The following is a 23,614-nucleotide window of genomic DNA, read 5'->3' as shown; positions in this document are numbered from 1 at the left end:
GCATTTTTAACTCTATAATCAGACAATGATATACAGATCGATCGTTTTATGAAAAATGGAACAGTTTTTTATATACCTAAGACGAGATCTCATATGCTCCTTCGATTTATTTCTTACAAGGGTCACTCGTCACAACATGTCACATTTTCTTGACCCCTCCCTAAACGTGTTATGTAATTAATGGAGGACCCCTAATGACGTCCAATCGAAACCTAAAAAATACACGAAAAAATGTTTAATTTTCAGTTTAAAATTGGATTTCTATAATTTTATAGTTATTGCACAACAAAATCGCATCACTCACTCATATTCATCGCGTAAGTTCTGCGGACATTAGCAAATTATCAGCCATCCGGCGCAACACTTCAATTACATCAAACGAGGTAATTTTCCTTCGGCGAATTGCCTTTTCATTCTAATAATAAACAAGAAATCAAGGACGCTGGCTATCATCAAGGACTTCCGCTAATAAAATTTAATTTCTATTGACAAAGCATTCCAAGGATTCGACCATCAAAGTTACCTAATATTTATAGTTATTTTTTTGTGATTCCCCGCATATTTTCAAGGCTTCAGGATGAATCATGGTTAATTATAATCAGTTAGGAAGGCGTGTCAGTCAGCAAGTTCTCAAAACATCCGAAACTGCAAGTTGACATTATAATTTAATTTAAATTTTATATAACTTAATAGAATATTATTTTTATGGCCTGTATATGTAATGTACACACCAAAATTGTAAGCTACCACTACGGGAGAGCGGTGCTTCTTAATACAAGTATATTCATTACTTAAAAAGAGGCATCGGCACAGATGTAAAAAGCTACTTATAAGTTACGAAATAAATATTTTTCATTTTCATTTTCATTTTTTCAATTTAGTACCTATATCACGCGCTCCGGCACATGTTGTATGGTCCGAATAGTAACCGATTTATTGACCCAGCTACCATCAACGTTTCGCTGCCATCACACGGGCGTAACGTGAAAAGTTATTCACTGTTAATTACTTTTCTGTTATACAATAGTACTTGTTGTAACTAAACCGCCAAGCCATATATTTTGACTAAGGTGTAGAGTTTGTGAAGTTAGGGCTTGTAGAGTTAGAAGCTTGGCTCTACATGAGATCTGATAACTTTTTGACAGTGTGAGCCTTGTGGTTTTGCTTTGGCAACATTTTACATGAAAATGTTTTTGGTGGGATTAAATTGACAATCAAATAACTAGTTAGGATAAAGTTGCTACATACATTAATTAAGGAAATAATTGAAATACTAAGACTACCCTTCCAAGAATTACCCTTTACCCTTAACCGAATAAAACGTTTTCAAATCACAACGTACCTCTTAAAATCACAACAGAATTGACCAGTACTTATATCTGGCGCTGAAACAAATGGCCGCGTCACGTCAAGTACAGGCGCCATCAGATACATTGGAGCGGCCAAGATATACACAAATATCTAAACAAAGCCTGTATTGTCAAGACGTTAAATGTTTAGATATTTAGACCATCTTGGCAGCTCCGATATATCAGACTGATGGCGACTGTAATAGTAATTGTAACATTGTAGTATCGCTAGCGATTCAATAGGCAGGTAGCCGCGTACAACGTGACTGTGATCATAGTGTACAACCACTCAATCAGATCATTCATAGATGTGAGCAAAGGCCTCTGGCGCACCACACACGAGCTTATTTCATCAGAAATTCAGAGCCTCAAATATCTGAATTTATTCCGTGAACATAGAATTTATTCCACATATACCAAAAAATGGTGCCGTACCACAGACAATACCTGAATTTATTTTGTGCCCATTGAGATTCAAGCTCTGAAATTCTGATAAATTTAGTTCGTGTGTTCTCGCTAAATTTCCAATGTCCATCCAGGAGACATTGTCTTTCGTAGTGACCCTCCATAAGAATTCATGACTTGCGATGACTTACGGTTCTTGCGAAACACAGAATTCATACTATAAACACAAGAAAGGATTCTTATAGTAATAGACAAGAAAAAACCATGCCCAGTGCAAATTTGATTGCACAATTGATAGATAATAAAGTTTACAACTAATAAGTAGTAGAGTGAGGATTAGATAGTTCTGATTAGCGGTTAGCTAATATAAAATAGACTTTACTGCATGGAAAAAGAGCTTGCATTTTTATGGGACGAAAAACTATGTAGTGTTATCTGATTCTAAGTGTAACCGTACGCTCATTGATAGACGATCGCTCGAGTTCTCTAATATTGTTATGAAAATATCCTGTCCTGTGTCAATGTCAATGGCTAAACTGGTTGTCTTTGACAGTGACAGTCCTATGTCCTATCTCTCATTTACTATAACGTTTATTCTCTCTCTTTTGACTTATCTTCAGCTACTGCTTCGGAACCCAGGGTCCGCTTGCCCAGTTTCTCCTCCCCTTAGCAAGGTCTTTAACCTTTAACTCTTTAGCATGTGACCTAAGATTAAGACAGCCGCTGTGATCTGTCACGAGTCTAAAAACTGGACTCATGGCAAATACCTTGGAATGTGTGCGTCTTTTTCCTTACGGAATTTGCTTATTTACTCAATCAAATGGAAATACGTCAATTTATATGGTAATTCCTTAACCTTGTGACCCACTTCTATCTAGTGTACAAATCAAGGGAGGTTTTGCGGCTTGCTCTTTGAGGAACTATACAGTGAACTAATCACATCACATTACTGGATGATTAGGAAACTTCAAAGCAGCGAAACTCCCAATCACGATTGTGCTTATCAAAACTACTATGACACATACTATCTATAGATAAAACACGGAGGCGCCGTATTACACCAGATTATGGTGTAAAAATATAGTTATAGTTATGTTCGGTTGTATATTTATTTTTAGTGTCACCGAGAAAATATGTGGCGTTCCAATTCCAAGCTTAAAGCTTCTTTATACCCTTCTCTGATAGATAGCCGATATCATATATCACCTAAAAACGATCGAATAGATAATTGGAATTGCACACACTGATGCGGATCCGCACGCCGCGCCGGTAACGGTCTGTGAGCGTGACAGCACTATGCAGTATGCACCTGTACGTGAGGATCCGAATCCAATGTGAGGACCGCCTACGCCCTAAAGAAGTATGCAGACTTTTAGGATGTTGTCCGGAATTTAATCAGGATATTTAGTTTTTCTTTATATGACAGGTCTAAATGAGAAGTGGGAATCAAGGCACAACCGCTAACTAGTTAACTACTTTATAGTTTTTTATTTATAAGTACGTCGACTTTCTACAAAATGTCGGTGTTGATTGCCTTTACAGATTTCCTACTTCTTACTTAAAAGGTTATTATTCTATATGAGGCAGGAAAACTTTTCGTAAAAACCAGGTTGTACGATAGATCGAAGAAAAAACGTAGGGGTATCTAGAGGCACGGTAGCGCCCCCGCCAACACGAGCAAAGCGAAGCGCAACGCAAACCTAACTTTTCTCATAACTTGGATTTGGAATCCACCAGATAAACAAAATTCGCGGAATATAATGTCAATAGTGGACTTATTATTAAGCATAAAAAAAAATCAATTGCATAGCTTGGTGCTCTGGTGGCCTAGCGGTAAGAGCGTGGGATTTTCAATCCGGAAGTCGCGGGTTCAAGCCCCGGCTTGTACCAATGAGTTTTTCGGAACTAATGTACGAAATGTCATTTGATATTTACCAGTCGCTTTTCGATGAAGGAAAACATCGTGAGGAAACCGGACTAATCCCAATACGGCCTAGTTTATACCCTCTGGGTTAGAAGGTCAGTTGGCAGTCGCTTTCGTAAAAACTAGTGCCCATGCCAATTCTGGGGATTAGTTGTCAAGCGGACCCCAGGCTTCCATGGACCGGGTCGGGACAACGCGAGGAAGACTTGCATAGCTTTCATACTTTAGATTTTATTCATATCTCAAAAAATCCCGATTGCGTCACTGACTCACTCACTCACTCACTGATGGTCATCAAAACCCTTAGGGTACTTCATGAAGCCCTAAGGAAGCTAGTATTAGTACACAAACAACAAAACAATTCAAAAACTTGAACTTTTGAGCCCCTGAATGAATCAATCACTGCTGAACCGATTTAGTTGAGCTACATACTCTACATATATAGTTTTTTTAACCCCCCGTTAGGGTGAAAAGGGAGGGGAAAAGGGCGTTAGGTGGGGGGACGGGTTGAAGTTTCGATGGGGAATCAGTAATAAAAGCAGATTGTATTACGCCCAGATGAGTATTTCAGGATTTTTAATAGTAAATTACCTCCCACCCTTTAAATTAGGGGATGGAAGATTGTCATACATAAGGTTTAACATATTATTGGGTTACATTACAATACTATGTCAATGATATCAGCGTAAAAGGGGACGCCCCGGCAGTGGTCGTAGGCTGGCGCTAACTCAACTAAATGTAGGCGTAGACCACGCAAATGTCATTTGCATACATACTCGATCGATCGTACCGTATAAAGCGAGGGCAGGGGGACCTGAGCTAAGTTACTAATAACTTCTGGATTAATAACAATAGCATTAACCCTATCATTGAACTGCGTCATATTTTCTGAAACAAGTCACGAGATGGAAAGACGTTGGATGGCAAACTTATAAGCGATTAGTTATCGAATATTTTCTCGCGCAGAAAACCTAGGTATAGATGTAGATTGCTTGCAAATAATACATATATTAATCGTTAACAATTCTGCACTGTTCGTCCGATTCCCCGTTCTTCTAGTCGGCCTTTGTTTTTCCATTTCTCAGTTCGTCAATATCATGGTTCGTCAATCGTTAATCGCTAGTTGTTTACGCCAACCCATACGTTTTCTAAGATTAAATAGCCCGCGAAAAGAAACTCGCAGGCCAATTCGAGTTTTATACTGATATGTCAGTGTCAAAAGTGACATTACTTCAACCAAAAATGTAATTTTTGACACTGACAGATCAATCAGTATCATATTGGAAACAGATCGAATTACTAAAACTCGTCTTGACCTGCCAGTTTCTATCTCTCATCGCTTCACACATCGCTGCCGCGTGGCACCTAGGGCGCATTTTATAAAGCCACAACACGAGTTACATCCATTTTGCGTGTCTAAAGCGGCAGCAACACTGGCCAAAACGCTATTGATCAAGCGCGTGACATCATCCTTACCATCACTTACCAATTACAATCAGGCGATCCGTCTGCTCGTTTGTCTCCTATATCATAAAAAACACCGCTTTACACCTGTAAACTTGTAATTTGTAGCTTTATAAGATAGGGCCCTGTCTGTTGAGCCGAACCCAAGCAAATGGATTCACATTGTGATGCCTACGATGTCGACTATTGATGACCCTGACCCTGACTACGCTGGTCCAATAAAGTATTATTTCCTTTGCGTATATTGATTTTTGACGACACTGTCCGATTACGATTGCGTCCGCGGCCGCTGAATATTTCATGAGTAGTTGACGCACGCCGCCATTGACCTTCTTATTCGGCATCGAACAAACTTCTGCCCCATTTCGACGTACGTGCCGGGCTAACAAGCCTCTTCGTTGGCCCGTCTTCAAAAGATATCCCTTTTTTCTGGGAACCTATGCCTAACCTATAGTGCGAAGGTTATCATAACAAAATATCGCAGCAAACACGTAAAGCCGGGTCCACACGGGCGTAACATGTATTGTAATCCATTGTGCAATGTAACAGGAATTCTGCGTGTGGACGGTACTACGAGCATTACATGTAACGCTCGTCCCTGATTCGCGATCCGCGCGAACACACACACACCCGTCTGGACCCGGTTTAAGGCATAAGTATGTTGTAAATATCAGAAAATCACATCAGTGCACAATACACCACGTCCAAAAAAAAACAACTTTGTTGCTAGAGACTTCGAGAGAATTCACCCGCCTTTTTCGTGGTCAGGGTAATTCGCTTGACGTTAGCACTTGCACATGATAATAAGTTTGCATGAATATTACATGAAAACAGCAGAACTCTTAACTGACCATTAATGGTGTCTTTGCAATAAGGTTCAAAAATAGTTAACAGTGATGTCGACGGAACAATCGTTAGTGGCTGACAATCCCGACATTGACCTTCCGATTCTTCGCTCAAACTTTACTCCATTTACTTGTCGGCCTTTAGTCATTATGTCGTCAGAACTACAGTTTGGGACGTCACGCGGACACTTGGTTCCGCTAGTTTACGAACTATTTACTTATTTCATTTACTAGTTTTATAGAGGCTTCATCATAAACAGCTGTGAAATAAAATCTTTGGCAAAGAGTAAATAAAAAAATACAAAGCGGATGCCTTCGTAACAACCATAAGTTCGTTTAAGCTTGGTTACAAGTACGAGTAACCAAGGCTGAACGAACCAGTGCCTAACTTCCGCGACTTACTTACTTACTTAGGTACAAGTTACGGTACGAGTCACGGGCTTAGACCTAGTTCGGGAGGCAGAGGCTCAACCCCACTACCTAAATGTGTTACAAACCTAATACACCTGTCTTACTCATAAATTTTACAATAAGAATTGTAATGTAAGGTTTAAAGCAATACAGATTTATTTATTTTATTATTTATTTAAGTTGGAATCCGGCGACGTATCGCGACTGCAAAGGACAAACTGCAGATGTCAACGTCACGGTGTCATATCGTGTTATAATTTTGTCCCTAGAAGAATGCTTTTTCAACACAGATTAATATTTTCAATATCTGTATCTCTACTTGTTGCTTTTTTGATAAGTTTTTTTTACGCGCTAGAATCCTTCTAACATTGCCTAAACCGACCTAAGACTAGGCCGCAAAGTGTAGCGGAGTATTCAAATACGATAATAATTATTTGAGTACTATATGAGTCCGTATCAATTGATGAATGCATAGCTCCACGAAACTAAAAGCGCTTTAAGGTATTTAGTAGAAATAACATAAATATTATAGGTATTTTATTGGACTACTGCAAGTCATCGTGACTCGTGAAGCCAAAGTCAAAGGTTTACGTCAGAAACTCCATTAAAACATTTTTTTAAATCACTTATATGAGTTTAGTCTCTTTCATTTTGATTTAACAACATCTGACCGAATAAAGACATGAGACTCTGTCTTACAGCAAACGATAATAACTAGGGCTACTAATCCCACTGATATCAACAAGAACAAGGCAAGAAGGTCATCAGGACATTGAGGACTAACTTGGCGTTGATAATTTTCTCAGCGACCAGACTCACCAGTCTTACAACACATCTTTAAATGAATTTCAGCCGGGTCGCCAGATAGCACAGGTCATACGTTTCGCGCGCGATAAGCGTGCTGACAGGCTGACAGACACTTGACGACGTGTCAATGCGAGCCGCACGTACGCTGATAGCGATAACCTATCGCGGTCGCGCCTCCAGACGACATGCCGGAACGTTTGTGGTGAATGGAGAGAAACAGCTAAAGTCAAGCGTAAATGTCAATGATTTAATTTTTCAAACAAATTGTGCTTAAGTGCACCCGATAGGTACCAATCTCGTAGAAAGAGTTAATAGTCTAGACTTGTGTAGCCGTAGAAGGAAGGAAAATCTCCTTTATGAACTCTTTGTGCTGTATAGATGTAGGTAGAGTAACGTTGGGGTGTACCTGAGTGTATTAGGATCCAGCGAACGAGTTAATAGAACTCTTGTAGAGGTTGAACAGGTTGTTGGTCACCTTCCCGGAAGGTTTCGTTATGGTGGCATTGTTGGCCGATCATAGTAATTGTATCTGATCCTGGTACGATTCGTGTGTACCAAACATGATAAGCATGGATAAAGTTAAGTATAAAGCACTCCCCACGCTAATCTTGTTGAAAGAATAAGAAGCACGGATGATCAGACACATCTCTGACTCAATCTGCCATTAGATTGATGAATTTGTTCGAAGCAAGTGTCAGATGGATTTAATGGTTACATCTGTACGCATATCCCAAGGCTCGGAGCTAATCTCGTAGGAAGGTACAAAAGAACGAATGTTAAAGATTTACCTGAGTACGCCTTCCCGCCGGACCATGTGTCGGAAAGTCTCCGTTATGGAGCTGTTGTGGGCCGTCCGGAGCGACTGCATCCGCGTCTGAAACACACACAGCGCTTCAGTGCGTCTGGCTCTACACTTCTCGCGTACAATGATTGTCCTTATGATAGTTCCTTCAAGTTTTGGTTGGGCTTAATCTAAAAAATAATTGAGGAAATATGTGTTTATCGTATTTTTATTACATTTGTTACATTTCTAAATAAATTGATGTGCCTGCTTTCCGTGAAAAGTAAGCGGAAGTTTGGCTGCGGACGTCGGGTTCAGTTTAAAGATCCCTGGTTTAGCATATTTGCGCAGACATCAGTTTAGAGTTAGCTCCATGTGTTGCTGTGTAATGTTCTACGGTTGCCATACTTCCCGGTACGCCTGCACATGTCTCGATTTGATGCAGTGTCCCGGTAACCGTATATTATCCCGGTGTTTGAAAAACTATAAATATGGTGCCTATGCTACTTTTATCGTCCCCGTATTTGTGGCAAGTTGGCAACCTTACTATAACGGTTTTATATGAAAGAGCCCGGTCAGATCAGTATCAGATTTTCCCGGTTTTTAATATCAATACATTACACTTAAGCAGGCTCAACTATATCATATCGTTGATAACGTACGTATTCTGCTGTAAAGAGTCGGTAAAATGTGCAATGCAAACATAGATAACCATCGCCAAGCATTTACACTACAGTTAATACGCGGTGGAAAGTTTTCTACGGTAGCTTTCACTGATATTTTAGTATTGGATGCCTTCGCAATTTAGCTAGTCTTGTGTGTCCTCGTGGCCTATTTGCAGAACAAATTGAGTTCAGCTATTTTGCTTTGTCACGACCAAGAAATATCGCTGGACATTGCAGCAACTTGATATATAAGGGCGCCCGCTAGGTGGCGCGGATGCACCGAGCGGGTGAGCGGGTTAACGAAAAATAAGAGCAACGCTAACTGGCGTGGACGCGTGCGGCAGATTTTTCCTACAATGGCACCCGCGCCAGCTAGCGGACGCCCTAAAGGCAGCAGCTAAACTTACTGCGCAAACGAAATATATAAAAAAATCGTGATTTTTATGCATGATAATTATAGATTTGATAATAACCTAAAATGTACAAAGATCGGTACGTTTAAAAACAAATCGCGCGTGAATTGGAACGTTGATAGTTACTTTAAATAAATATAGCACCATCAATACCTAGGATAATTATCGCGATGATTATGAAATACTATAATTATCTGGATAATTTCGACCAATAATGGCACCAAACCGTCTGTCACCGTTAAAGCGTTCGCTAAATTTTATAGACACTAAACTCGAGACAAGATGTCAATGAAATATTGTGTTAATGTTGAATTTTCGGTGTTTGGTGAATAGGTATAATCAATCTGGTTCTGGCATCACAACCATTTTTATCACAACTATATAAATAAATCAACTAATTATTCACTAACGTTGGTAAACCTGAAATTGACATTGACATGTGTTAGTGACATTTCTGAAGCTCAATCTATATAGTTTCTGTCCCGTAAAAATATCAAAAAACATTAACAGTTCATACGAATTTTGGTGGATCAGCTGGTAAATGAATACATGACTTTTGACCTAATGAAATGGAACTAATCAAGAACCTTCGTTAGGAGCTTGTCAGTGGTGTGATTACGATGCTTTTTCGCGATTATTTGATAAATATGTCTGTCAAGATAATGACGACCGCACCTCTGACTTCCTAGAGTTGAGTTAAAGCCAGCACACAGGCTGCGTGTGCGCAGTCGTACACGTCACGCAATCGATGTGTCGCCTCTCATAAGCACCTGTATATAACAACGCACACGTGCACGACTAAGAACACGCATTCGGTGTGCCAGGCCTTTATTTAAATAACTCGCGGCAGATATTTTTATAAAACTGTTACTTTTGTTTATCCTCTATAAATAATGACTGTATCACATCATCCTAAAAACTTCACCATGAGTATTTACACTGTAGCCATGTGTTTGGAAGTTAAGAATTAAAAAAAAATAATGACAAAATCTTATCACAACATAACAAAGATTAGTATTTGATTGGTTCAAAGCTGATACAGTATCAGGACCTACACTGTGATAATATACCTCACAAAACTGTTTTATACACTTGATAATTGATAACAAAAAGCATGTTTAAGTTACTAACAGTAGAACACTCAAATCAACTCAAAGAGAGAATTGTTAATACTTTCTACAAGAATATTAGATTGAATATCACATGTTTGTCCAACAAACTGACAATAAATATATGATGCACTTCCTATACACCACAAGTTTGTACTTCTTATATAAAACTTCAAATTAGTCATCACATCCAGGAAAACTATGTATAATTATGTTGACATGTTGTCACTTATACAATAAACTCACTATGCTATTAAGTGTTTACCAAGTGACACCTCAAAACATGTACATACCAAACTGTCAATTTGCGAGGATGACAAAAACAACAACTCATCAATTCAGTTTAAAGTAGACTATGATTTTCTCACATGACTTAACAGAAACAGAAAAAATTGCAGATTACAGAGAACAGTAAACATTCAATTCACAACAAAGAAACAAGATTTTAACAACACAGGATGGTAAACTGTGTAATTTAATAGACAACCAAACTCGGTAAACTAGTGATTATTCCAACCAGAACCTGCCCCTTATATAAGGTGTCTCCGTAAAATGCCCTCCACTATCATACCACTTTTTGACATCAACTATCACAATATTTTAATATTTTTTGGTCTTTTCTAGAAAAATGTTTAGATGTGGAGTTTTCAGTGCCATAGTGGCAATATTGGTGCTTGGAGTGAGCTGCATGGATGATGAAATGATGGAACTAATGAAAATGTTACGAGAGAACTGCGGAGAGGAAACCGGAGTAGACCTCAGCTTAGTGGAGAAAGTCAATCAAGGAGCGGATTTGATGCCTGATCCGAAACTGAAATGCTACACCAAATGCATCATGGAGACTGCGGGTATGTTTTCAGAGGGAGAGGTAGATATTGAGGCAGTGGTGGCTCTGCTACCGGAAGATATGAAGAACAAAAATGAGAAGAGCATACGAGCCTGCGGAACGCAGAAAGGTGGGGATGACTGTGAGACTGCATTCCTCACCCAGGTATGCTGGCAGAAAGCAAACAAGGCAGACTACTTTTTAGTTTAAATTGAATGTTCACAATGTACAATAAAATTGTCAAATAACTTATTTTTACTTTCTTTAACATATCTAAAATTGAACTAATGTTTAAAGTAGAACCAATAATTTGTAGTTCTCAAACAAAAATAGCACAGACATGTCTATATGACAATACTAACATGCGAATAGGAGTCATCCAAGTCAAACAAATATTGCCAATTTTACCTGAGAACATCACTTATTTTGTCTTGTATACTTTCATATTTGATAAACATTTGCAACAACCAAGACCTAATCAGACCTAACCTAATTAGCAGCTTGTTTACATCTGATATGACACAAGGCCTATCAGCAACAGACAACTGTTCATACTGTACAGTTGTACACAAATTAGGATTCATTAATATTGAATAAATGTGAGTTGTGATTTGAGAATTGACTGTTTAATTGAATCAAATCATAATAAACAGGTAATAGAAGTTGAAGGCGAAAAGCGGGTCCTCTCAAGGTCACGCGCCCGCATGGCCTCTCGGCTAGCGGTGGGAGCAGGCCAATGCGCTCATCGCCAATTGGAAAACAGCTTGGGAATTGTGCAATTTATATGCGTTTAACTGGACTGACATTTGTCAATATCTTGTTTTGATAAATTGTATGACATTTTGACTTTATTATTTAGCAATTTTTACTAAAATAGAATTGTAAAGCCACTAAAATTGCACTGTTTTTGTGATTTTAAAATGGTTTAGCAGAAGATTTGCATGTGCAGATTTTACATAGGGACTCGATGTGTCAAATGGAAAATGCAAATACTTTCATCTATTGACTATCGGGTCGAGTATTTGGCAAATGGTCCGAGAAGAGCTTTACATAACCCAGGTTGCGGTCCGGTGGCGTAATCGCCAGCCGACAGCCGACGGAAATGTCATTACAATTAGGTTAGGTCGTCAAGACGCAATAGGAAAATCGGCAGGAACTTTGCCTCGGACACGGGGCTACGGCGCTCACCTTCACGGAGTCGAGCGGGTACATGATGCAGTGCTCCATCACGCCCGCCACGGCCCCGGCCGTCATGTGTGTCACGGGGTTCTGGGTCGGCAGCGTTTCATAGTCCTCAAAGTTCATAATACTCACTGAATACTGACACTTAACACAAAATAAACACCTATTTGGTTCAAAAATATGGTTATTGCGTTTGTTCTACCTAATTAGCAATATCATTTTCACTACACTATTTTCGTCTACAAGTCATCCGAAATTTAGATCAAATTGATTCCATACGACTCGCACAACCTCGCAGGCACACGCGCGACCGACGTCCACAGATACACTAACATTTAGTTTAGTTCAGCAGTCAGATAAAGAATATGATTCAATGGAATGACATTCATTCACTCATTCCATTACTAGGGACGTCATAATGATAACGTAACAAGCGAACCGGTTTTCATTTTAATAAGGAAAAACGTTCTCAATTTAGAAATAAACTGTTGTAAGCGAATTTCTAAAAATAGTTACTAGGGTAAGTATTAATTTGTTTCGTCTTATATACAAACAGTGTTGCCACGTAATTATACTCTTACATTTTTGACTCAATGACTAGACTAAATTGAATCTTATAAGTTTGGCATAAAGTTCAAGTTTGCATAAGTATTATTGAGCAATCGCATTTAATCACTTTTTCCTTTTTCATAACATGTGGATATTATGGAACTAGGTAATAGAATTCAGGCCTAGATCGAAACTCAAGGTCAGCGCTCATATTGAGGCGTGACGCTTCTCAATATACCTAATTCTAATCTTCAGCCTACATGGCAATTTGGCATAGTCACACATGACTGGTCTCACAATTGCTTTGCTGCAATATGATATTGGGTTGGGGTGGGGACTATAATAACAATGCATAGGCACTACAGGTGAATATCGAAGATCGAGATTTCGTTATCTGCCTCTCTATCTCTATCCCTGAAATAACCAAGACATACAGAGGCAGAACAAATATTCAACGTTTGTTTTTGCGATAGGGCCTTGTATTATTCACCTGCGTGTCGCATTGCTGCTGCGTTGCTAAATAAGTAATCAATTAATCATACTAAAAATTTGGGAATAATATATTATGAAGGTTAAAAAAAAACCAAGTGCTTCGAGAAAAGGTAGGTAGAGTCAGACGTGGTCAGACCAAGTTGGCAGTTTTTGATAGCTCAGGCGGTGTAAGCGTTAAGTAAACGTCATAATTTCATAGAAGTTTGACGTTTAAAATAACACTTGCACCGTCTGGGTTATCAAAATCGGTGTCAAGTTATCTTGGTCCGACTCTAGTGCCCTTGCGCTTTGCTTTGCTCGTCTTGGCGATAATCAATCTGAGATGACAAGCACTGTTGCTGATGACTACAAAAACGATGTCCTTATGATGTATGAACTCAAAGTAAACACAAATCAATGTGTACATTGCAAAATAGGCCCTGAGATATCTTGTGGAGTTGGAACCGTAGCCGGAGCCTGACGATCGACATTCATAAGTCTTTACCGAATGATATGGCTGTGATGGTATGATGAAGACGCTGACCTGTTACAAGATTTCCCCAATTACACTCTTAGGCATCTACCTATATGGATATCTATCCATCGCGGTATCAATTATTCAGCCAGACACTTAAGGCAGATGGATCGGAAGGTCTACCGCAAAAATAGAAATTTCGTTATCTGCCTCTTTATCACTTGAATATGCAAGAGTGATAGAGGCAGATGCCGAAATTACGATATCCGATTTTTGTGGTAGGCTCTTGATAAAATCCGGACGTTTTTGGTCACGGAAATTTGTCACAAACAACCGTCCGATATGTATAGTTTTATATATGTCAGTTATCTGAATTTATCAGAGCCAAAATATATTTGAGTGGTGGAGGGAATAAATAAAAACACAAAATAATTAATCAGATATAATATTTCTTGAAACTAAGGTATAGTGAGTGCCGAAAGACAATGTATAAAAATTGGAATAAAAACCGGTATTCCGGCAGCGGTCGCAAGAATTGGTAACAAAATTAGGCGATTCAATTTGTAAGCTATCTAACCTTATCCCTTACCTAGCCGTCCCGTCCAAGCCGTCAATTAAAAAAAAATTACGCTTTTAAAAATAAATTATGTCGCAACCGTTGAAAGCTGCCTACAATAAAATTAACAACAATGACGTCAGGACATTTGGCTCACACACACACTCATTTAGATGTATTAGGGTCTCCCCACACCTACTGACGCAGAATCGGCTATAGCCGAAAGAAAAAGCTTTGGAGTCAAACCAAAATAAGTTGCCGGCCATTTAGTCAGCCTAGACAGTGCAAGTGTTTTTTTTCAACGTCATACTTCTATCAAATTATGACGTTTACGTAACACTTGCACATGCTGGGCTGTCAAAATCGCTGCCAACTTAGCTTGGTCTGACTCTACGTCTTTTTACGTAGACGTGAAGGTTTTTCTATCGGGTTTTACCGATTGCGTATCGATAGGTGCGGGGTGACCCTTGAGGGTTGATCCCAGTAGTTACTGTCGCCATACGATTGCGAATTTTAAACCGTTGACATAAGGTTCATATTCGTAGCGTGGTAACTATTGGGATAATCCTATCTTAGGAACATAATACATATTTTGGAAATATACGAAAAGCAGTAGCGGCGACTGGGCGGGCTGCAGCGCGGAGTATCAAGGTCATCAATATGTATACACATTTTTTTTGGAGTTTATTGGAGTTGACTATTTTAAGAATCGATTTTCATGTATAAATGACCGGGGCATGAAAATTTATGGGGAGTAAACTCAAACGTTACGTTACGTTGCGTTTGCAAGTTATGTTGTGCATCCCTTAGCAACGGCTGCATGGAAACACTTTATTTATTCAATGTCAACAAATAACACCTGCCAATTTGCGGAGTTTTGATATTAAACTTTATACTTAATCTATTTTATAATCGTTCGTAAGCAGTAAACTCCAGTCGTGCGTCTATGTGACACACACACACACACACATTTTTATTATCTAGAAATAAATTAAATAATAATGATAAAGGCAAGTTGCGCTGTAACACTGACATCGGGAACGTGTCGCCTCAGTACTTCAGTGTCCGTTCCGTGTTTAGTTTCAGTGTTTTAGATATGTTTTGACTTAAATTGTATTGGAATTAATTTAAATATTATGCGGAGAGGTATTACTGTAACTAGTTAACATTGTAAAAAAGGAAGCTGCCTAGCATTTCAACAAGCTGCAATGTGTTTATTTAATTCAATTCGTAAAAATACTATTTATAGACTAGGTATTTTTATAGAATATTTTCAATGGTAAAATGGGTGTGTTGGTTTTTTTACAGTAAACAAAATGATAATTGTTATTTTACATATGATTATAACCCGAGCTAATCGCGGAAATATTTAAAAAAGAACTAAGAATATACACCCATCTCTGCCTTTAGCGTCAAAACGCTAAGCGTAGGAGAGTGTATATTCTCAGCTACTTTCCTTTACCACGATTACCAAACGTTAAATAATTAATAAAATACGTTAGAGCACTTTTACTTTGTCCGAGCCTATATCGGATGTCGGATACGACCTTAAAGAAGTTAAATTTAAAAAAGTGCCTTTTAATATTGATTTTTTCATTTTATAAATGTTTATTGTTCAAAAGAAAGCATTAATGCAAAAATAAAAGGACTTGATGCCACGGGGCACTCTCTCGCTGTCTTTCTCCGAGAGTTACCCGACATCGGATATCGGATCGGACAATGGAAAAACGCTCTTAGGATCCCTCTCTTCGCTCGCCGCCCGCCGCCTGTAAGATAGCACCTCGTCACACACACAAGCGCACAAGCCGACACCCTACGCCTACACTAAAATATAATAAACTAGAGAACTTCCTAGCGAAGCGTACGCTTACCACTACGTCCCCGACTAAAACTAACGAAAATATAATCTTACATATAATATATTTGGTTCTCACTAAAATAAAGACTCGCATATATATTATTTCCATTTGTGAAGGCATCGACGTCGCCGCGGGCACTCGGTGCCGGGCGGGAGGTGGCCACCACGCGACCTCAACTTGCGTCCGCGGATGCATTTCCTTGTATCCAAATATATACCAATACTTACAAATCACTAAACTTTTTTGTATTATAATAAAAATTTAGTCATTAAAACTTAGTTTGCAATTGAAAGAGAAAATCATTAAATAATCTTGAAGTAGGTATATATACACTTTTATAAAAACTGGTAAATATATTTTATGGCATTCAGGCCTTCAATATTTAGCTGTAGTACGTGTAGCTATTGATTGTATTGTATTGTATTGTATTTATTTATTTGCAATGTGCAAACTAAAAAAAAACAATTTTATGATCTAAATGTATTCGTAATAGGGTATGGTCACAACGAAGAGCAATACTTCTGTCGTCAAAAATGGCCACCTCGCACTTGATAGGCGATTCTAAAGGAGTTTTAACACCACTGACTAAGATTATGCTTCTATTCAATTCAATTCTTCATATTAGTGATTCAAAAATAGTGGTCGAAACGCCTCTGGAACCGCCTTTACAATAATTGAACTCTCGACCAAAATCAAGTCGTAAGCAGAGACAATTAAATAATACAGACTGATATTCTTTATACAAAGTTCCGATTTTGATGTGGGATAGTAGATGACGTTGATTTATAAGCGTAGGTATTATCGCTACACAATAGGTGGTGTTGAGACCTCGCTAAAGTCGCCATCTACGATGAACGATGATGTACTCGTATAATAACAATTCCTGATTATTTATTTGTCTCTCGAAAGTTACATTATATTATACAATCAAAGCCTAATATATCGAGTTCTAGATAGTTCTAGAAGTATCCAGAATGAGGGCGCGCCGGGCGCCTCGATCAAACTCTATGAGCTGATACACACGCTTACACATACTAAACAAATATATTATTATGTGAAAAGTTATTATAATATCATTATTATAATTAATAAATAAAACACTCGACCGATGTCGCGTTAATAGTAAAGTTATTGCGTTAAAAACGACTCGGTCGAAATTATGCGATATTTTGCATATTGTAGTTTATCGTCGAATTAAAAGATAATATCAAATCATTCGTCCTATAATAAAATACGAGTCGGCTCGCAGAATCGATTGTGTTATCGATTTACTAAATTGTACCACACATTGATACACTTGTAAAACAAAGTCGCCATTAAAGAACTGCTATAACGGTTGAAAACACGTTAATTAATAATAATTAAGCAGGTATTTTTTTTCTCTATTTTGACATTGTAAAGCCAATACATATAGATGCTACACGTCTAAGAACACATTTTATATAGATTTGTTTTGCGGTAAGTTGATCATTTTCTTTATACGGTCATATGTGAATGTGAACGTGTCTGCAAATTAGTTCTATTACATTGCTCCATTCGCCGCATGCAGAGTGATCCTAAGTATCAGTCTCAAAATAATGTTTTACCCCTGTTTTTTTAACTGTATTCATTAAAGAGAGACGGGTTGTCTATTTCGCTCGGCGCTCTCGTGTTAAGGGAAGGTTGTGCCCGTTTTTATGATCTACCCACACGCGGCGACCCGAGCAACGTTATTGTACTGAAACTGTATCAAGGTGTTTATGCACGGGGTATGTCCAGAATGCATGTTTAAAAGAGCCTCGCGCGCCGCTTGAGATCGTTGCGGCGCCACTTTGAAACATCTATTTTTATAAATAGAGATAAATGATACTGGCACGCGATTACTGGCGCAACATTACACTGAACCTGTATCAAAGCGTGCATAGATGAAGGTGTTTAGAAAAACCTTGCGCGTCGCTTGAGCTCATTGCGGCGTAATTTGAAATAGCATTTATAAAAAAGGGGCAGCTTATACAACTTTTTATGATCATCTTAGCACACGGCGACTGGAGCAACGTTGCACGGAACTGTACGGTGGTCGGTTAGAAGAGCCTGGCGCGGCGCTTGAGCTCGTTGCGGCGCCACTGCGGCAGGCGGTAGAACTCCTGCCGCCCGCACTGCAGGAACGCCTCGAACTCCACGTCCGACAGGTGCCTCTGCAATGATAACACTCGACTTACATTCGGGAAACGGCTAAATCCTAAATCTTGATTCAATCTGTGTGAATGAATTGGCGAGAAAGTGAACGATAGTTTCGTCCGGTGGTCCAAAACGATCCCGAACCAATGGACTAAGACAATAAATGTAGGGTACTAAGTTCGCTAGTAGACGCAACGAACAGTAAAGGATCGACCACACCGCTGCTCAAAATACGGAATCGCCGCGACGTGCCGTAAGCGTCACGATTTTACCGCATGCCCTCTACACCGCTGCTCAAAATACGGCAACGGCACGGAATCGCCACGTATACGGAACGTCACTGCGATTCCGCACCGTCAGAAAAAGATGAATAAATAAAAAATATTTTTTTTTTTATACTAGGTCGGTGGCAAACAAGCATACGGCCCGCCTGATGGTAAGCAGTCTCCATAGCCTATGTACGCCTGCAACTTAAAGGAGTTACATGCGCGTTGCCGACCCTAAACCCGACCCTCCCCTCGTTGCGCTCTGGCAATCTTACATAGGTCAACTTAGGCCAACAGTAAGTTCAATAAGGTTTGAGTAAGGATAGATTTTTTAGGAGACAAAAGTCTGACAAAATTACTTTTTCTGAAAGTAGGGTACCTTGCGATCTCGACAGTGAATCCGCCTTACGGTCAAGTCGCTCGCGCTGGCCAAGATGGAGAACAAGATCGCAGGTGACCGTTTGTTGTAGAGATCTGTAGGGAGGATGTTGCCCAGGAGCGTGCGGCATCCAGCTGATAAAATGATGAGTAGTGAATAGTGATGAATATACCTCCAGGTTGAGGCGGTCGACGTCGGGCGGCAGGCGGTAGTTGGTGATGAGCAGCAGATGGTAGGGGTACAGCTTGGCGGGCTCGTGCAGGAGATGTCCGGTGGCCATGTTGGGCAGCGAGCGCCGCACGCCGCCGCCGCGAGCGGGCGCTACGCCCGTGTGGCCTGGATGCGTGTACTGGAAAGCAGAAACAATGCTCAGATACCGATCTTATACAGGGAAAGTACATTCCGAACACGAACGAGCTCCGTGCATTTTGCACGCTGTACACCGAGCGCAAATAGGAAACTCTTAATAAATAATGTACTCACCATAGCACTTCTGTCCACGTCAGTAATGGACCCGGCAGAAACTGCAAATTGAAAAGGGTTTAGTTCAGTAAAGCGCCACTAGCAGCTACAAATATGTGACTTTAAAGCAAGCGCCATGCCGTGGACGATACAAATGTATACATGGATAAACCTTACTCAGAAGAAGTAACAACTGTTACGTCAGTATCAGTTTCGCCAATGCGGATGTCAATCCGTATTTCTAGCACTGAACTCACTGAAGACCGTATCAGAGACACTGAACTCAGTGTTATCAATAACAACAACACTGAACAAATCATCAAGATTAAAGTTGTTTAGTTAATATTAGAGTTTAAGCACGGTCAGTGTTTAGCAAATAAGCGTTTAGTTGGTTGATCCAAAATAAGGTTCTTAAGTGTTAACTTAACAACCGCCATAAAAGCTAAAAGTTCAGTGTACGCTTGTTGCTCGTTGGTCGCTTAAATTTTGGTATATTTTGCTGTAAGCAGTGTGTCTACCGTGTCATGGGTGCTTGTGCATTTACGTGGCGTTTACTTTTGAAATAATCATTTAACTAATTTAATCATATAAACCTCTTAAAAGCGATCACATTGAATCATAAAACGGTGTACCTCTTTGCCTCCGTGATGTTTCAGTATGTATTACAGAATACGGAAGAGAAGTTCATTTCAAAACGTAGGATTTTAGGGCTACTGTTTATGATTCTATGTGGCGCCCATAGGACTAGATGTCCCTATCAAATTCATTATATACCATAAAATTAAAATGATGACATACATATTAAATACAAGTACATAGAAAATAAAGCAAACAGCGCAATAATAGAACCTAAATACGTATGAAAAGTGGTATTCGATTTCTTTCAATCACAGTGTGATGTGGCATTAGGCGGAGACAGTGTTAAGCCAGCAATTTGTTTTTTTTTTTAGGGATTTTTAACTAGTCTTTAGAATTGTCCTGACAGGGTCGCCATGTAAGCAGTATCGGTATGACATGTAAAGCGTAGTCTCCGATTTTCGGCAAGGCAAGACTAGAGAAGGATAGACTAGAGCAATAACAGAGCTATAATTCGTTTTTTTAGCATTAAATAAATAGGTAAACAAACTAAGTGTCTTTTATTAATTTTTTCAATTTTCAATGAATTATTGGAAAACGCTATAAAAAATTTGTTTATATTACTATTTCATAAGTAAGAATAATTAAAATCATATAATCAAGTCTACAGTCGAAGCTGTAAAAAAACAGACCTCCCAAGTTAACGTAAAAAAGATACGCTCGTTTATAACAGTTTTGAATGATTCACGGTTAGTTTCACTAGACTTAAATCGACCGGAGTATGAACAGTGATTACCTTTTTTACAAGCTTTTTATTAACTTGCAATGTACTTATCTATGTACGGGTCAAATCTTGCAAGTAAAATTTGAGCCACTTCCCGGTTTCCGATGAAGCTGAAAATTTGCATACATATGTAAGTCCGTTGACAATGCAATATTATTGTACCATCAAGCTGATCTGATGATGGAGACAGGAGGTAGTCACAGGAACTCTGTGATAAAACAAAGCAACCTAATTGTGTTTGGGGCTTTTAGAATTGTTGCTTGTGGAAAAAAAGTATAGGCAGCGATAAAAGCTTGTACCAAAAATGGATTTTTTGCCAAAAACTTATTATTGTTTATGTGCTCCCGATATTGCGACGCAGTTTCATGCAAACGCAGTTACAATGAGGGTAGACCGAGCGCGGTCTACACAACACCCACCCGCGATCTCCAGCTACCCGTGAACAAGATGCATGTACTTAACTGCGTCGAAATATCGGCAGCTCATAAACAATAAAAAAAGGTAACCACGGTCCATATCCCGGTCGATTTAAGTCTACGTTCGTTCAGCCGCAAAAAATGTATTCTTCGACACTCTCGAGCCAATCAAAATTTATAGGGTACTTCCCGTTGACCTAGAACTACACTAGAAATGCAGGAAAAAATCTGAAATTGAAGTAGGCGAGTCCGACTCGCACTAACTTATATACAGACACGTCAAGATCGCTTCCCTTCTTTCTAATGCTAAAAAAACGAACTATAGTCTACGCCGACTTATTGGCAAGCGACGACGTGGAAATACCACCATAAAGGTGAAAATATAAATTATAGTGGCGTTCGTACACTTTGTCACTAGTCTGTACAGAACTTAGATGGATTCTAACTAGACTCCCTTCAAAGAGACATGTAACCGTTGGAATGTTTTTGTAAGCAGTAAGGCGGGTAGCGAGCGTCTCTCTCTCGCGCGAGCAAGCGGCCGGCCGTGCGAGCGAAGCGACTACTTACTGCACAGGTCCGTCCGCACTGCGCGCGGGAAATCAAATAACCCCGCTATATCATTTATTTTACATTTCAAAAACATCCTAGTTTTTCTGCTACACATAAAATGAATCATATTTTCATATAATATATGTGCAATATTAACTATAGATATACTTAGATATTGGTAAAAAAGAAAAAAGAAAACATGATTTCTACAAAAGTAAATGAGCAATTTTACCTCAACTATAATTTAAATCACATACCAAGTGACCATCTCCACAGTTCGCTCGCAATTATTATATGATCTGTTTCCTAAAATTTATGTTAAATGTATTGCCAAATACTTTTGAAAAACCAGTGCTATATTTATTTTGTAGGTTATATATGTGAGTGGTGTTAGTTACATTTGGCGTCAGAGAAGCGTACTCGTACAAGTCTGGTTTTCAAGACGATTAAAAAATTGGTGTCGCTAGAATGTTTACTAACAAATTGTGAATAAGTAATATTATTAATGTTGCTGCTTCACCAGAAAAACTATAGGCGTCGTTGGAAACACGTTTATTTTTATTTTAAGGGGAAAATAACACTTTCTAATATTTTGCAAATTTAAACAAGTAGTAGGGTGTCCAAACTATGTCGATTCGCGGATAAAAGTTTTCGATGTTACATTGTATATGGTGTTATAAAAACCCTATCCACCCGCTCAAGATAAACATCGCTTTTGAAATAATATAAATAGGTACGTAAATACGTAAAAAATACCCAAAATAAGGCTGCCTGTTCACTGAGGCGGTGGGGCGTATGGAATGCAAGCTTCGTCATGAACTTTAAGCTGACAAGATACTTTCATATTTAAAAAACGTTTGAGTCAAAAAACCATGTCCTTTTTCTTGCAAAATCAATAAGTATTAACATTGAATTTAAAATAGTTACATTTGACTTGAGATGGAAGCACAATGTTTAAGTGAAAATTCTCAAGTCACATCACAATGCAATAACGATCGCCTTGGGCGGATGGGCGGGATTTTTGATGGTTTTATAATTTTCTGATGAAGCATGTCTACAGTTACACGTCTGGGCGCAGGAGCTGGCCGAGCGCGGCGCCGCTGTCCGGGGAGCGAACTGCGACAAACTCTTGTTAGTAAACACCCCACGGATCGCACTCATTCGCATTTTACTACATAAAACTGTCGTATGTACAGTTGCAAATGGTATATCTTTATTACTTCTCCATTCAAGTGCATGGCAATAAGTAAAAGAAGGAACTATTGGTAAAGTAGATAACCGAACGTTCGGGCCAGTCCAACAAGATTATCTGGCCTAATTAGGATAACCCCGGACCCCACAAGTTGTTTGTCGCACTTATGGATGCCAAAGACCGAAAAAAATGGCGAAACACCGTCAGAAGATTACGCTACGTTAGGAGATCATCTTCAGTGAGAATAAATGTTTTAGTTTTAGCAAAATGCGAATAAGTGCGGTCCGTTCCAATATGGTCCATGAATACAGTAGCCATTCAACTAACAGATAGTACGAGATACAGGCATCTTTCATCTAGAAAAGTAATAAGTCGCACCTATAGAAGCATTTAGAGTCATATCAAGATAAGTTGGCAAGGATTTTGACAGACTAGACAGTGCAGGTGTTAGTTCAAACGTCAAACTTCTATGTTATGATGACGTTTACTTGACACTTGCACAGGCTGGCCTATCAACATCGCTGCCAACTTAGCTTGGTCCGACTCTAGTTATGCTGAATTGAGGAAACCACTAAACCTTTCACTGTTTTAGTTGATGACATATAATTTGCACTGATCTCTCGAAGATCTTGTGCCATCGACTTCCTTTTAATTTAACTGACAATATGTACATTTTATTTTTTGTATTTTTTTAAGACATAAGGCCCACCGATCGCAAATACATTTTTTTGGAAATTGACGA

General features: G+C 39.0%; 3 protein-coding genes across 7 annotated transcripts in view; 1 reads left to right on the top strand and 2 right to left on the bottom strand.

The window, feature by feature from the left end:
* LOC133529529 (mitoferrin-1-like) overlaps positions 1 to 12,631 on the bottom strand; it is a 48,076-nt gene extending 35,445 nt beyond the window's left edge. For 2 of the 5 annotated variants that reach the window (XM_061867260.1, XM_061867262.1), the window contains exons 1-2: positions 12,188 to 12,631; positions 7,994 to 8,079 (exon numbers count right to left, since the gene is read on the bottom strand). In XM_061867260.1, the coding sequence (XP_061723244.1) occupies positions 7,994 to 8,079; positions 12,188 to 12,304 (203 nt within the window). In that variant the 5' untranslated portion in view covers positions 12,305 to 12,631. The other 3 variants (XM_061867265.1, XM_061867264.1, XM_061867263.1) reach the window with 3 other exon arrangements.
* Positions 10,728 to 11,251, top strand: LOC133529531 (general odorant-binding protein 69a-like). The gene has a single exon (XM_061867268.1). The coding sequence runs from the start codon at positions 10,802 to 10,804 to the stop codon at positions 11,207 to 11,209; it is 408 nt and encodes a 135-aa protein (XP_061723252.1). The 5' UTR covers positions 10,728 to 10,801; the 3' UTR covers positions 11,210 to 11,251.
* Positions 12,632 to 14,105: 1,474 nt separating the features above from the next.
* LOC133529534 (actin-binding LIM protein 3) overlaps positions 14,106 to 23,614 on the bottom strand; it is a 125,752-nt gene continuing 116,243 nt past the window's right edge. The window contains exons 18-20 of the mRNA XM_061867271.1: positions 19,377 to 19,417; positions 19,066 to 19,242; positions 14,106 to 18,265 (exon numbers count right to left, since the gene is read on the bottom strand). Of these exons, the coding sequence (XP_061723255.1) occupies positions 18,152 to 18,265; positions 19,066 to 19,242; positions 19,377 to 19,417 (332 nt within the window). The 3' untranslated portion in view covers positions 14,106 to 18,151. The remainder of the gene's footprint in view (positions 18,266 to 19,065; positions 19,243 to 19,376; positions 19,418 to 23,614) is intronic.

The sequence above is a fragment of the Cydia pomonella genome, chromosome 21 (genome assembly GCF_033807575.1).
Source record: "Cydia pomonella isolate Wapato2018A chromosome 21, ilCydPomo1, whole genome shotgun sequence".
NCBI lineage: Eukaryota > Metazoa > Arthropoda > Insecta > Lepidoptera > Tortricidae > Cydia > Cydia pomonella.
Note: the sequence above shows the minus strand (reverse complement) of the source record. Positions and strands in the feature narration are given on the sequence as shown.

Coding starts and splice junctions, on each gene's coding strand:
- LOC133529531 (XM_061867268.1), top strand. CDS start 10,802: ATGTTTAGATGTGGAGTTTTCAGTGCCATAGTGGCAATATTGGTGCTT.